The sequence below is a fragment of the Rhinoderma darwinii genome, chromosome 6 (assembly GCF_050947455.1).
Source record: "Rhinoderma darwinii isolate aRhiDar2 chromosome 6, aRhiDar2.hap1, whole genome shotgun sequence".
In the NCBI taxonomy this organism is placed as follows: Eukaryota; Metazoa; Chordata; class Amphibia; order Anura; family Rhinodermatidae; genus Rhinoderma; species Rhinoderma darwinii.
In genome coordinates, this window is record NC_134692.1 from 40,963,114 (window position 1) to 40,978,002 (window position 14,889).

General features: G+C 40.3%; 1 protein-coding gene across 9 annotated transcripts in view; it reads left to right on the forward strand.

The window, feature by feature from the left end:
- PCBP3 (poly(rC) binding protein 3) overlaps positions 1-10,588 on the forward strand; it is a 36,373-nt gene extending 25,785 nt beyond the window's left edge. For all 9 annotated transcript variants that reach the window (XM_075831163.1, XM_075831164.1, XM_075831165.1 and 6 more), the window contains 3 exons: positions 5,237-5,289; positions 6,556-6,725; positions 10,475-10,588. In XM_075831163.1, coding sequence (XP_075687278.1) covers positions 5,237-5,289; positions 6,556-6,725; positions 10,475-10,511 — 260 coding nt within the window. In that variant the 3' untranslated portion in view covers positions 10,512-10,588. The remainder of the gene's footprint in view (positions 1-5,236; positions 5,290-6,555; positions 6,726-10,474) is intronic.
- Positions 10,589-14,889: the final 4,301 nt, after the last annotated feature.

Here is a 14,889-nt window from a genome sequence, read left to right on the forward strand (position 1 = left end):
CACTGCACCCGGAGCCGAGTAGGAGGGTAAGTATAACATTACTGTCTCCTGGGGCCCAGTATCTAAGCCTACCATGTGGTAGGGTTAGATACAGGGCCCATCAGACAGGATCACACATGGTGTGATCATGTCCGCTGGGCCCTGTATCCAAGCCTAACGCATGGTAGGCTTAAATACATGGCCCATGTGGGATCCTCTCTGATGGGCCCTGTATCTAAGCCTACGGCAGGCTTAGATACAGGGCCCCAGCAGACAGTAATCTTATACTGTATCTGTTTACTGTCTGCTGACAGCGTCCATTACTATGTGGGGCTTAGTGTTTACCAGTGCAGAGGCTAACACTAAGCCCCATTATTACCCCGGTACCCACCACCACCAGGGGTATCGGGAAGAGCAGGGTATGATCCAGTACCCGACCATCTGTAGTGATGGTTGGGTACTGGGACGGCCGCAGTCTGGTACTATAAGGGTGGGAAAGACCAAAAACAGTGGGCCTTCCCATCCTGGTAATGCCTGCCGACCTGCCTGATGCTGCTTTGTTGTATCTGGCTGGTTAGGAAAAATGGGGAGGACACCCCAGTTCATTTAAATAAATTTTGGAAAAAACAATATGGGGCCCCCCCCATTTTTTATAACCAGCCAGATACAACATAGCAGCAGCAGGCTAGCATTACCAGGATGGGAAGGGCCAGGGTTTCTGGCCTTACCCAGCCTAATAACACCAGCCTGTGGCCGCCCCAGTTTCCGACCATCACTACAGATATTCCGGTACTGGATCGCACCCGGCTCTTTCCGGTACCCCTGGTGGCCCTGCCTTAGTAATTGATGTTGTTAATGAGCCAGCGGCCATTACCAAGGCAGTAGTAATAACGTTTTAAAAAAAATACAAGGACAAAGAAAAAATATTTTATTGAAATAAAAAGCCCCCACACAATCCTCGATAACCATTTTATTGAGAATAAAAAAACTGCCGTCTTCGAAGTAGTCCTCAAATCCGAAGTAGTCCAACAACCAAGCATGTAAAAAAAACATAAACACTAAAAAAATTAGTAACACATAAAAAAGCAAGGCAATTATTATACTTACCTTTCCTGGGTCTAGTGCTGGAGCCGCAGACGTTAGGGGGGGCCCAAGAAGGACTTTTGCACCGGGGCCCATGAGCCTTAGCTACGCCCCTGCTCACATACACAGTGTGCACAATTATTAGGCAAGTGAGTTTTTGACCATATTATCATTTTTATGCATATTTTTCCATTCCAATATATATAAACTTGACTGCTTATTGGATTGAAGCATATCGGTGATGTGTATTTGTGAGGGATGCAGCACTTTTGAAATTGCTAAAATATTGGGGCAAGATCACAGAACCATCAAACGTTTTGTTGCAAATAGTCAACAGGGTCGCAAGAAACGTGTTGAGAAATAAAACCCGCAAATTAACTGCAAAGATTTGAGAAGAATCAAAAGTGAAGCGACCAGGAAGCCATTATCTTCCAGTGCTGTCATATTCCAGAACTGAAACCTCCCTGGAGTGCCCACAAGTACAAGGTGCTCAGTGCTCAGAGACATGGCCAAGATAAGGAAGCCTGTAACCCGACCACTACTGAACAAGACACAGAAGTGAAACGTCAAGACTGGGCCAAGAGATATCTGAAGAAAAATGTTTCAAAGGTTTTATGGACTGATGAGATGAGCGTGACTCTTGACGGACCAGATGGATGGGCCCTTGGCTGGATCCATAATGGGCACAGAGCTCCACTTCGACTCCAAGTACCAAGGTTTAGGTGGGGTACTGCTATGGGCTGGTATTATTAAAGATGAGCTACTTGGACCTTTTCGTGTTGAAGATGGACTAAAAATCAACCCCCATACCTCCTGCCAGTTTTTAGAAGACACTTTCATCAAGCAGTGGTACAGGAAAAAGTCTGCATCTTTCAAGAAAACCATGATTTTTATGCAGGACAATGCTCCATCGCATGCATCGAGGTGCTCCACTGCATGGCGAGCCAGTAAATGCCTTAAAGATGAAAGCATAATGACATTGTTAAGGATCTGCCAGGCACAGCTTCTGTATCCACGCCCATAGGTAATCAGTCTGCACCTGCTTCTATGTCTGTGAGACTGACTCCATCTTCCACCACTCAGGATGGCAGGCTTAGGAGTGGGAGAGCCTATCACAGCCTGGCCAGACGGAGCTAGCTCCCGCCCTCTGTCTATTTATACCTGCCTTTCCTGTTCCTCCCTGCTTGTGATTCTTCTCGTTTGGTTTCCTGGCCCTGCTGCAGCTTCTTGAGCCATTTGACCCTGCTTCATATTGACCCTGGCTTACTGACTACTCTCCTGCTCTGCGTTTGGTACCTCGTACACTCCTGGTTTGACTCGGTTTGTTCACTACTCTCCTGCTCTGCGTTTGGTACCTCGTACACTCCTGGTTTGACTCGGCTCGTTCACCACTCTTGTTGCTCACGGTGTTTCCGTGGGCAACTGCCCCTTTTCCCTTGCTTCTGTGTACCCTTGTCTGTTTGTCTGTCGTGCACTTATTGAGCGTAGGGACCGTCGCCCAGTTGTACCCCGTCGCCTAGGGCGGGTCATTGCAAGTAGGCAGGGACTGAGTGGCGGGTAGATTAGGGCTCACTTGTCTGTTTCCTTACCCCCACCTTTACAGACATGGCCCCTTCCTCTTCTGACCTAAACTCTATTGAGAACTTGTGGGCCCTTCTAAACGGCAGATTTACGGTGAAGGAATACAGTACACCTCTCTGAACAGTGTCTTGGGGGCTGTAGTTGATGCTGCACAAAAAGTTGATCATCAACAGATTAAGAAACTGACAGACTCCATGGATGGAAGGCTTATCACTGTGATTGAAAAGAAGGGGGGCTATATTGGTCACTGATTTTTTTTTGGGAGGGGGAAATTTCATGTTTATTTGTACATTTTGAGTTATTTGTTTATTATTCTCACTTTAACAGATGAAAATAAACAAGTGAGATGGGAAAATTTTCCTTTTTCATTTAGTTGCATAATAATTCTGCACACTAATAGTTGCCTAATAATTATGCACACATAGATATTCCCCTAATAAAGCCAAAACCTCACTTTTACTTTCTTAAATATTCAGGTTTGAGGTTTATTAACATTTTGGATTGACTGACAGCACTGCATTTTTTCAATAATCAAGTTAATCCTCAAAAATACAACTTGACTAATAATTGTGCACATAGTGTACATAGCGCTCAATGATCACTGTGTATAGCATAGAAACAATGCCATGGTCTCGGTGATCATTTGACTGGTCAGATAATTGATGCCGTCAGTGGGAGGCTGCTGGTGGGTCTAGCTAGATCCAGCACAGCCCTATCAGTGACAATAGTCACTATAAAATAACTAAATTCCCCTGTAACTGGGGCTGCCACGCAGCCTCATTGACAGTGGAACAGTATAGTGTAAAACAAATAAAATGAGATAATAAAGTCCTCCATTGTTTTTTTTTTGGACCTTTGAGGGACAAACCATAATAATAAAAAATAAAAGTAAAAAAAGCAAAAAAATAAAATACACATAAAATACATCATTCACGTAACGCTAGCCCTTTCCCATTTACATATCACAGTATAATGACTTTCAGAGTCAGTTAAATTTCTTTTTTGGCCCATTTTGCCAGAGGAAAACACTAAAAAAAGCTTGGTAAAAAACAAACAATGTATATAAAAAATCCAATATAACAAAATTCACACGACCAAACAATATGATGATGGAAAAAATACTGGAAAAATATTAAGTGTAGCATCAGATATATTCTTTGGTAGAAGGACAGGCAGGTAAGTGTCAGGATGAAAGAACAAGCAAGTACAATGCCAAACCCTGTGTATGCTAGAATTACACGCTGCACCCGCCCCGATAGGAGCGACCACGTCCTCTAACCCTGGTACTTCCTCACAAATTCCCTATATACTAGAGTCCCGATGCGTTTCCCCGGTCTATCAGGGTTCATCAGGAGACAAAACAGGGATAGAAAACATACGGTACAAGATCACAAAAACAGTGGATGGTTTGGATGGCCAGATAGTATGATACAACAGCAACAAGGTCCAACACTAACCAATGAGTAATAAAGGCAGCAATCACCAGGCCCACAATGAAGCCACTCATGCAACATTACCTGCTGATGGACTGGCGTGTGTCGGCATGTGGTGTTAAGTTAGTCACGTTAGTATAGGGAATTTGTGTGGGAGTACCAGGGTTAGAGGATGGGGTTGCCCCTTTTGGGTGTGTGCTCTCTGTAATTCTAGGATATGCGGGGTTTGGTAAGAGACTTGCTAGTTCTTATTTCTTGACACTTATCTGCCTGTTCTTCTACCAATGAATACCCCTGAAGTTCCTTCACCATAATGTTTGGTCAGGTGGACCTTGTTATATTGGATTTTTTAATACATTGTTGCTGTTTCTACCAAGCTTTTTCTTTTTTTTCTTTTTAAGCATATATCTATTAAAGGTTACATTTTAGCCACTATACTGTGATACTATATGTTATTTCTATGGGACAGCCGAGCGCTATCTTTGGCAGCCCCATAGAAATTCAGAGCGGTGGCTGAGCATGCACAGTACTGCTCCATTCATATCTTGTGATCGATGGGGGTCCCAGCGGTCAGACCCCCAACGATCAGATATTTATCACTTATCCTGTCGATAGGTGATAAATATTGATTATGGGAAAGCCCCTTTTAATGCTATTAGTTTGCATTAAAGACATATATTGGTTCTATAGTTTAAAGATTTTTATAACACTGTAGTCTTTTTTAAACTTTGTTACTTTTGACACTATTCACTGATATCATGGACATCCATATCATTTGCTTACTTATTTTCGTGAATTTTTATGTAGTTTAATAAGTAGGGGTGTCAATCATTTAGGGGTTTAGTGTAAGACTCACATCAATAGGACACAAATACATGGTAAACGCTCATATAGGGTTCAGGTAAGTAGCACTTGAGAACATTAAGGGCATCCTTAGCATCAGCTTGGAATTTGAGTGCTTTTCTTGTCAAGTAAGTGCGTGTTGGGAAATATGAGCTAATGTGACAGATGTGCTAAGTTTAATTAAAAAACATGTTGAATTGCTGATCTTAAGTAGGAGACAGCAAGGAGAAGGAACAGGTGAGCTACAAATGGGAGCAATGGAACTGGGGAGTTTTGAAACAATGACTTTACTCTAATATACTTTCTTCACATGATAGGTATGGATGCCAGTCCCCAGGCAAGTACTCATGAACTCACCATACCAAATGATGTGAGTATGATCCTACGCTGCTAAAGTCTGTCTTTCACATAATTTCAAGAATGATTAAAACAAAGAATTTCATACAGATGTAGCAATCTTTATCTTGATTCTGATAACGTGCTGCAGCGTGATAACCAAAGCCATTGAAAATCATTGGAAAAGTCAAGTTAAAGTGTTTTTGCAACTGTGTATTCAGAGGGTAACTAAACTTTAAAAAAAACATTTGACATGTCATAGTGACATGTCATCAGTTTTGATCGATGGGTGTTCGAGCACTGAGACCCCCACCGATTGCTAAAACGAAACGGCAGAAGCGCTCGGGTGAGCGCTGTGCTTCATAGTCTCTGATCGGCTTTTCACATAGACTTTCTGTTGGGCCCGTACACCACTTGTTTGGCTTTCTGAGGAAAACCAATCGGAATCAAAGCAGCCCAGCGTGCACCCGAACGCTTCTGATGGTTTGTTTTAGGGATCGGTCGGGGTCTCAGTGCTTGGACTCCCAACGATCCAAACTTCTGAAATGTCACCAGTTTTTAAAAATTTAGTTACCCTTTAACGCATTAAAAGTCAAGTTAAAGATCGCTACTTCTGTACTTGACTGCTCATGGGTGTTTTCATGCCATTCACTGACATGTTCCACACACCAGATGACTTTAGACCTCATTGGAATTTGTTTTTAGAGTCAGAAGATAACATGGTGCACATCCAAATAGCAGGCAGTAAACATCTCCAAAGGGAACATTCTGAAACTTTCTTCTGTTTTCCACAGAATCGCTAGCAGGAAAGGGGGTTGTTTTCAGCCAATATATTTTGTCATATCTGAAAATTTGCCTAATATTAGCTGTCACATAACATTGATATAAACTGCATTAATCTTCCTCCATATCCCCATATTTCTATACGACTAGTAAAACTAAACCAAAACTAGTCATATCTGCTGAATTATCTGTGAGTGGCCAGTATAACTACATATATATGAAATCTACATGTATACGATACCTGCACTCTAAAATAACAAATCACATTTCACAGTAAACCGTGCTTCAAAAGATAAAGTGTATTTAGTATATCCTACAGTCCTACAATGGCTTCTTTATTACTCATTTTATGTTATTTTTGTCTGCCTGTAAAATGCAGTATTTTATCATATCCCCATAAAATGTTGTCGTATTACTGAATCCAATAGTACAGTACACTTATTAAAAGGCATTATGGCAATTGCTGTTCTCGTACCCTTTCATGTCTGGATATGTTTCCGCTTTTCTCATTCTCCAGCTAATAGGCTGCATCATCGGACGCCAAGGGACCAAAATCAATGAAATTCGACAGATGTCTGGAGCACAAATAAAAATAGCCAGCGCCATGGAGGGGTCAGCGGAGCGTCAGATCACTATCACTGGAAGCCCAGCTAACATCAGTCTTGCTCAGTACCTCATCAACGCCAGGTAAGCAATTTTGTAGGCGTTGTATAGATTTTTTTCCTAATGGATTCTGTTAGAATTTCCAATAAAAAATCATGGCATGCTCCATCTCATGCCATATATTACAGAGGTATGTTTCCCTACAAAAATTGCTTCTAAGGCTATGGTACCTCAAAGAAGCGCCATGCGGTGGCATACAGAATATCTATGGGTCCATAATAAGGACACATGGGGTTTGCTGCGTACATGGGACATTATAATTACAAAAATTGCTTTTGTTTTTCAATTTAATTTTTAATTGTGTCCCTGCCCCCACTAAGGCTCTGCATATGTGACTACACCAAATAAGTCATATGGGCCATATTTTTTTCATGTCATGGATGTAAACCTATGAAATGTTCATTAAATAGACTAACGATCTAGAGCCAAGACTAAAATGTTGACTGATATAGTGACAAGGATAAAATGTAGATTATAACCCAATACCTATAATAAGTTAATATTTAGTATATGCCCCATTATAAATGGCTCTCATGGACTGCATATATTTGTGACCAATCACATCCAGTCATATATCCCCAAGATAAAATTTATGGCAGAGTTATATTTTGTTTTTTATTTTGGTCAGTATTTTGCGTCAGTATTTGGAAGCCAAAACCAGGAGTGGGTCCAGGAGTGGGTCCATTATACTTTTTCTGTTTATGTTCCACTCCTGGTTTTGGCTTCCAAATACTGATGCAAAATACTGACCAAAATACTGCCGTGTGAAAGAAGCCTTTCTTTTTGGAATAATGACATGCAAATACCATCTGTTTTAATAAGGCCATGCTGTATTCATCGAGGGAAGCACTCGATTTTTAACAAAACTCTGCATGAACCAGGCAATGATATTTTTTCTGGCATTTTAATTCTCATATTGAAATAATCTAATTACAACCAGATATTTATCTCCTTTAATGGGCACACTGTTTGATTTATGTCATTTTCCAAAGAACTTGTAGTGTTTTTATAGCTGATACATCACACCACTGCTATTTGGGAGTAGATTCAAGAAAAAAAATAAAAGTAAGCTGAAATATATGGCATAATATACAATGTTTGCTCCTAACCCCTTTCCAATATCTGGCGTATATATATATATGGGGGAGTATGGAGCTGGCTCACAAGCTGAGCCCGCTCCATAGAACAAGCGTTGCGATTACAGCATTTAAGCCGTTAAAAACAGGAAGGCGTCTAGCTGTGACGTTTCATTAGCCCCCCCTTCAACGCGATTGCGGGGAGCCGATGGTTGGCATGGAGGCCTGGGGGGACCTAATGTACTCCTCCGGCGGGGCTTCTTAGGGGACTGTTGGCATCATAATATACTACAATACATTAGTATTTCAGTATATCATGCAAGCGATCCAACGATCACTAGTTCAAATCCCCTAGGGGGAGTAGTAAAAAAAAAGTTAAATAAAGTTGATTTAATATATAAAAAATAAAAAATATTACAAGCAAAAAAAACAAAACCTTTTACAGTTTTCCCCCAGGCGCAATGTAAAAAAAGAAAAAATGAACGTATCTGGTATTGCCGTGTGCGTAAATGTAAGAACTACTACAATATAACATTATTTAATCTGCACGGTGAGCACTGTAAAACAAAAATATTAAAAAGCTAGAACCGCTGCTTTTTGGTCACTTCATCTCCCACAAAATTTTTTAATAAAAAGTGATCAAAAAGTCTCATGTACCCCAAAATGGTACCAATAGAAACTGCAGCTCGCTCCACAAAAAACAAGCCCTCATAACGCTCAATTGACGGAATTTTTTTTTTATGGCTCAGAATATGGCGACAAAACATTTTTAACAATCAGTTTTTTTCCTGTAAAAGTAGTAAAACATAAAAAACATATAAATTTGGTATCGCTGTAACCGTATTGACCTGCAGAATAAAGTTCTTATGCCATTTTTACTGCACAGTGCCGTAAAAACTAAACCCCCCAAAATGGAGGAATCGTTGTTTTTTTCCCATTCCAGCCCACAAAGAAATACTTTCCAGTTTCTCACTACATTATATGGTACAAACGAAATGGTGCCGTGAAAATCTACAGGTCGCCCCGCAATAAAAAAAAGCCCTCATACAGCTATAGCAATAGAAAAAAAAAAAAAATTATGGCTTTTGGAAGGTGAGGAGGAAAATCCCAAAAAGTGTCGGAAAGGGATTAAAGTGTATTTTTTATTATTATTATTATTATTATGATGATGATGATGATGATGATTATGATTATTATTATTATTATATTTTTGCATACATCAGTAGTACATGTGACTATAGTAAACTTTTATATTTATTTTATCAGGATAAAGTGGCATCTTCCTCCCCTTCCAGCAGCCTGTAGTTCCCCTTTTCCTGCCTGGAGCCTCTCTATAAATGTTCAGAAATATTTGATTCCATTATAATAGGATCTTGGCACACATGCTTTATTGTGCTTGTGAGATCCAGCAGACAGATTTTCCCGCTGACTGTTATGGCAGCCGGCTTCTATGCACCTTCAGAAATACAGCCATTTCACTGGCAGCAGGTGACATTTTAGAAAATAAATGGTTGCATTTGGAATCTTCTTTGTAACTGGAATAACTCTAAAGAACAGCTAGAAAAATCATCATGTAAATACTACTACACTACAAAGCTTGGTGGAATCCAGACAGCATTTGCTACAGTCTTGCTGTATGTTCACACGGCTTATTTTTGGCCGTTTTTCGGAAGCAGAACGCCTCCAAACATCTGCCCATTGATTTTAATGGGAAAAACAGCATTCTAGTCTGACAGGCCGTTTTTTTACGCGTCCGTTTTTAAATATGGCCACGTAAAAAACACCCATGCAAAAGAAGTGCATGTGACTTTGTGAGACGTTTTTGGAGACGTTTTTCATAGACTCTATAGAAAAACAGCTCCATAAATGGCCGTTAAAAACGCAGCAAAAAACGCGACTTTACTTAAAAAACGCCTGAAAATCAGGAGCTGTTTTCACTCGAAAACAGCTCCGTATTTTGAGATGTTTTTTATTTTGGGTGTGCACATACCCTTAGTGTGAGGGAATGATCCAACTGGGTCGATTTTCTGCTCAGATTCCGCACTGAAAATCTGCAGCAAACTACTGTGCAATGCAAGGTTCTGTTCACACGCATCAGATTTTACAGGGATCTGTAAAATCCAATGAGAATCCACATCCCATGCATGTGAATGGGGTTCCCGCTACACAAAATTCCCCCACTGTCCGCAAAAATTATAACCGGAAAAAAGAAGCATTATTTTTATTTTCGCATATTCTGTATGTAAAGGCCAATGAATAACAATAGGGTAGCAGATCTGGTATGCCTAGTATTCTGCTGTGGATCATGTAGTAAATACATGTCGGATTTGTGATATGCAAATCTGACATGTGAATGGACCCTTAGTGAGTGTTGCTGTCAAAACGCAGTCTAATTTGAAATGCACTGTGACTTTATTTTGCTATTACTAATATACTGTCTTCCTTCCTTCCTTCCTTGTTACTTTCCTTCCTTCCTTCCTTGTTACTTTCCTTCCTTCCTTCCTTCTTTCCTTCCTTCCTTCCTTGTTACTTTCCTTCCTTCCTTTCTTCACAATTTCCCTCCAATTTACCAATCTGTCCATACATACCGTCACCTCTTCACCACTGCTGTGTCTGTGCTCTTCCCTATTTCTAACTATGCCATACTTCTTATTCTCTTCCCTTACATACCCATTTCCCCTTTGCTGTTTTTTTCAGGCTGACTTCTGAGGTTACCGGGATGGGCACGCTGTAATTTCCTCCCATGACTTCCTACTCTGACCCTTCTTGCCCCAGCCAACCTTTCTCTTTGAGAGTTTTTACTTTCTGTCAACGTCCCGACTACATTACAGACCTGTATGATAAGTGCAGGACTTGCCAATGCTGCTTACGGATCCATGTATGTCATTTCATGTAGCCAGTGACAATCACATAACACTCTGCTTACGGCATGAGACTTCATTATTATACAGACAGATTTGTTTATATGTATACTGAACGTATTGCAATATGTGCATGCTGAGAGATGATGTTACAATGACTTGCATTATGGTCATCGCATACTAGGCTCAGTATATAGAATATTTCAACATAACATTTCGTCTTCATACAACAGCAAATGCATTCACCAATTTTTTTGATAAAAGGAAATGCATTTAATTTTCCTAGGGGAAACAGAGTAATATTAGGAAATTGGCACGGATTAAGCTGCTGCTGTTCCATTTATTCATTGTGTTGTTTTGAATGGAATGATAATGTGAATATGAACCTAAACGGATATGTGTTTAGTGATTAGGTAATATTAGCATGTTCTCATCACATTTACATTTAATATGGTTTACTTTATACTGTAGTAAAGGCAGAACACTCATTACAATCCACAGCAACCAATACACTATTAGGATTCAATGGGCTATGTATGTCATAGGTTGCTTTGGGTTATTGCAGATCATTTGCACTCAATTCTTAAATAATTCTCCTAAGGTTTGGTGATTGTAACGCTCTAGGGTAACAGCTTTACCCAGACACGCCTTGGAAATCCACTAACACATTATGATAACTATGGGTTGGTCTTCGTTTCCTGGGGTCACACATTTCTGAGAACTTTAGGGGTCCCTTCTGCCCGCTTTCTCCAGAGCAATACATACTTAACACCTGCATGGAGTAGTGTCATAAGATTCCCTGTCCTCTGTATAATACTCCATCTGATGAATCCTTAAAGGGGTTGGCCCCTATCGTAATATATCCTAAAATGGCATAAACGGTTAAGTTGTGGCATATGAATCTGTATTTGTCCTTATACTTTACCCCAGCTCTTTAGTTCAAAGCCCACTTATAACTATGTACTGTATGGGTTAGGTAAATCGTTGAGAGCGGCGGTCTCCACGTCCATAGGATGCAAGATGGAGGCGATCATATGATTTACCCACGTGACAGCTTTTTCTGCTGGGCCAGGCTGCATTCACTTCTGCACTGATGCTGAATAGTAACTAAACCTGTTCATTGCTTGCACAGATGCAGGATATTTTGCTGCCTATATCTGCTGATAAGGAAAAACTTATAAGGACAAATATGGTTTTATGTGCCACAACATAACAGTTTATGGCCTTTTAGGAAACATTCCTATAAAGTGACCAACCCCATTAGGTATCTAGCCAAGTGAGTACTCCATGGATGGCCAACTAACTGCCATTGGTATTGAGGAACTTCAATCATAAAACTGCATCAGATGTAAGCCCCAAATCCCAAACCAAGCCCTTATTATCCTGTTCACATCTCCAAATCCAAACCTAACATAAAGATGGTCCTGTGTTCTCAGCCTAGGTAGCTAGAGCAAGTGTCGCATAAGACGCTATTCATAAAGTGCTTACATCAGACGGTGCCCACTGTTGAGCCACACAAAATCAACCATTATACTGTGCCAGCTACATGGTAATGTCCATAAAATAGTTTCAATCTCATTGAAGTGCCCACTGTAGTTAGTTCAAATGTACCATCCAGAGCATTATACATACAGACATGTATGTACCAGCCATAGTGCCACTAGAAGACGAGTTAGCAGAAAGGATCAGAGACGTGTTGCCTTCTGGGACAGTGGCCGGAATCCAGGACAATCTCATTGAATCCTGAAACCTTGTTTGGTCTGGGTTTGGGTAGTCTGGAGCCTCAAAAAGTGACGTGCAAGAATCATGTGACTCCCAAGCCACAGTTTGGCCATCCTGGCTATATAAATGGGACCAGGTGTATCCAGAGATCACTCCGTGTAGCATGCCATTGGAGAAACAGACGGAGACAAACCCTCAGTATGAAGAGGAGAAATATATCATATTTCAATAAGATGTAGAATTGCCCCATTGAGAATTTATGTATTAATCCACTCCAGCTCGCTTTCTGAAAATCTATTGCTCCAGGCATCAGTTCACCTTCTTCAGTACCTTCTCAAGAGTTTCAATAAGGAACCCTATACTACCTACAGTATGTACATAGATTTTCCTTTTCGACTTATTTAATGCATCTATTAGCTCTATACGCAGATTATTTACCTTCTATTCAGAGACAGTAGATAAGATTTTCCTTCTGCTCCAGACACATCTGAATTTACAATTTCTTGTTTCATTATTGGGGTTCCCTTAGCTTCCGATGTCTTCACTGTGGAATGAAACTTAGTTCATTTAAGTATGATAATGTTGTCTTCTTAATACTTTGAGATTATTGATGTGTATGCAATTATTTATTGAAAAGTCTAAGAATATATATTATTCTGTGCTCATCTGTGGCTCAGTTTACTTATTTCTGAATGTCATGATAAGCCAGTCACTACTTTTATATAAAGGTACAGGGAATCAAAATGAATACATTTGTTGCAATACTACACACATGTGATATACATAAGGGTTACATAAGGGCAGGTTTAAGCAATATGATTCATTTTGATTGCATCTACATTGGCATGTGCCAATTGTTTCCAATTAATGATAATCGCTGCCATTGTAAGGGTATGTTCACATGCAGCAGATTTTTTGCAGGAATTTCTGCAACTGCAAATCTGTTCCATACATCTGAATAGGGTTGTTTCTGCAGCATTTGCATGGATTTTTTCAAACCTCATTCAGATAAAAAGATCTCTAATGGCTTCACAGAACTGGTGAGAATAGAGGATGAGCCACGACTTGTAGACACTAATTATCTTATTTTTATATCATGCACGATAATGATCCTATTGATTTTAAGAAGACCATTATGTTGCAATACATTTTATTTAGGTAACTAAAAATATGTCATTCTTTGATTTCTCTAATTATTTTTGTTCTTACTGTCTCTTAAAAGGGTTATCTGCTTTGGACAATAACCACTTGTTAGAAGGGTCCGTTGACAATAAAGTGATCACAAAGTGTCCCCCTGCTGGGACCCAGAGCGATTAACTGTAAGCTCTGGGGAAACTGGGCAATAAGGGCCCTTTTACACAGGCCAATGATTAGGCAAACGAGTGTTCATATGAACGCTCGTACCTAATCATTGCCCTGAGCAAACAGGGCAACGATCAGCCGATGAACGAGCAAATGCTCATTCATTGGCTAATCAAATCTTTTATGCGGCCAATAAAATGGTCATTAGTTGGTAGCACATCTCCCTGTGTACACAGGGAGATGTGCTGCCAACATGATGGAAATGCATTGGAATGATCATTGCTTCTTTTGAATGGAGCTCACGAGTGCCGATGGACATGCTGTATCGCCGATAGGCGCTAGTTTTTCTGTCCGGTATCGGGCCGTGTAAAACCACCTTAAGTGATCAATTTTCCTGCCTCTGCACCACAGAGGTCAGGACAGGTCCTCCAAGGAGAGAAACACTCTTTGTAACAACTTTCCACTGTGATCAAAAGATGAGAATGCTGAACATTCGACCCAGTCTATTAAGACTTTGTTTACATCTACAGTACGTTTGATGTTTTCATTGATCTGCTCATTCATAGGAGCAGAACAACGAAGATACTGGAAGGGCCGGATGTGTTACATGACAGACACCAACAACGCCCAATGGAAGCCATTTACTTTAATGGATTCTGCCAGCTTTCCGTCTTGGTGTCGTTTTACCGGACAAAATAGTTCAGCATGCTGCTCTACTGTATTTCGTCCAGCATTTATGACAAGATCTGCGACAAAGGCTCCTCCGACGCAGATGTGAACAAAGCCTTACTCAAAATTCCCTAATAGGGTAAACAAAATTGGGTTTTCCTAACTGGACAACCCCTTCAACTGTTTAAATACTTGTGAAAGTAAAGTTCCGGTTTGGAGCCACTGTGAATAATATGTTAGGGATTCCCTTTTCTAATTTTTACATTGAGCTCAGGGAGTGTTTATAATCACTTGCAGGGCTGCAATGAATTTGAAATTCCTAGAATTTACCATGGAGGATCCATTATCAGAATAAAAGCTGCAGGGAACATTTAATTATATGTATATTGACGCTTAAGTGTTTGATATATACTACGTCTCATAAATTTGATTTAGCCCATAACATAGATTGTCACCACATGTAGGAGACAGATGTACAATTTTACTTTATTATTCAGCTACATGGTGGCATAGTGACGATGGCATGGCTATCTTGTGCATAGGTGATCTACTCAGTAT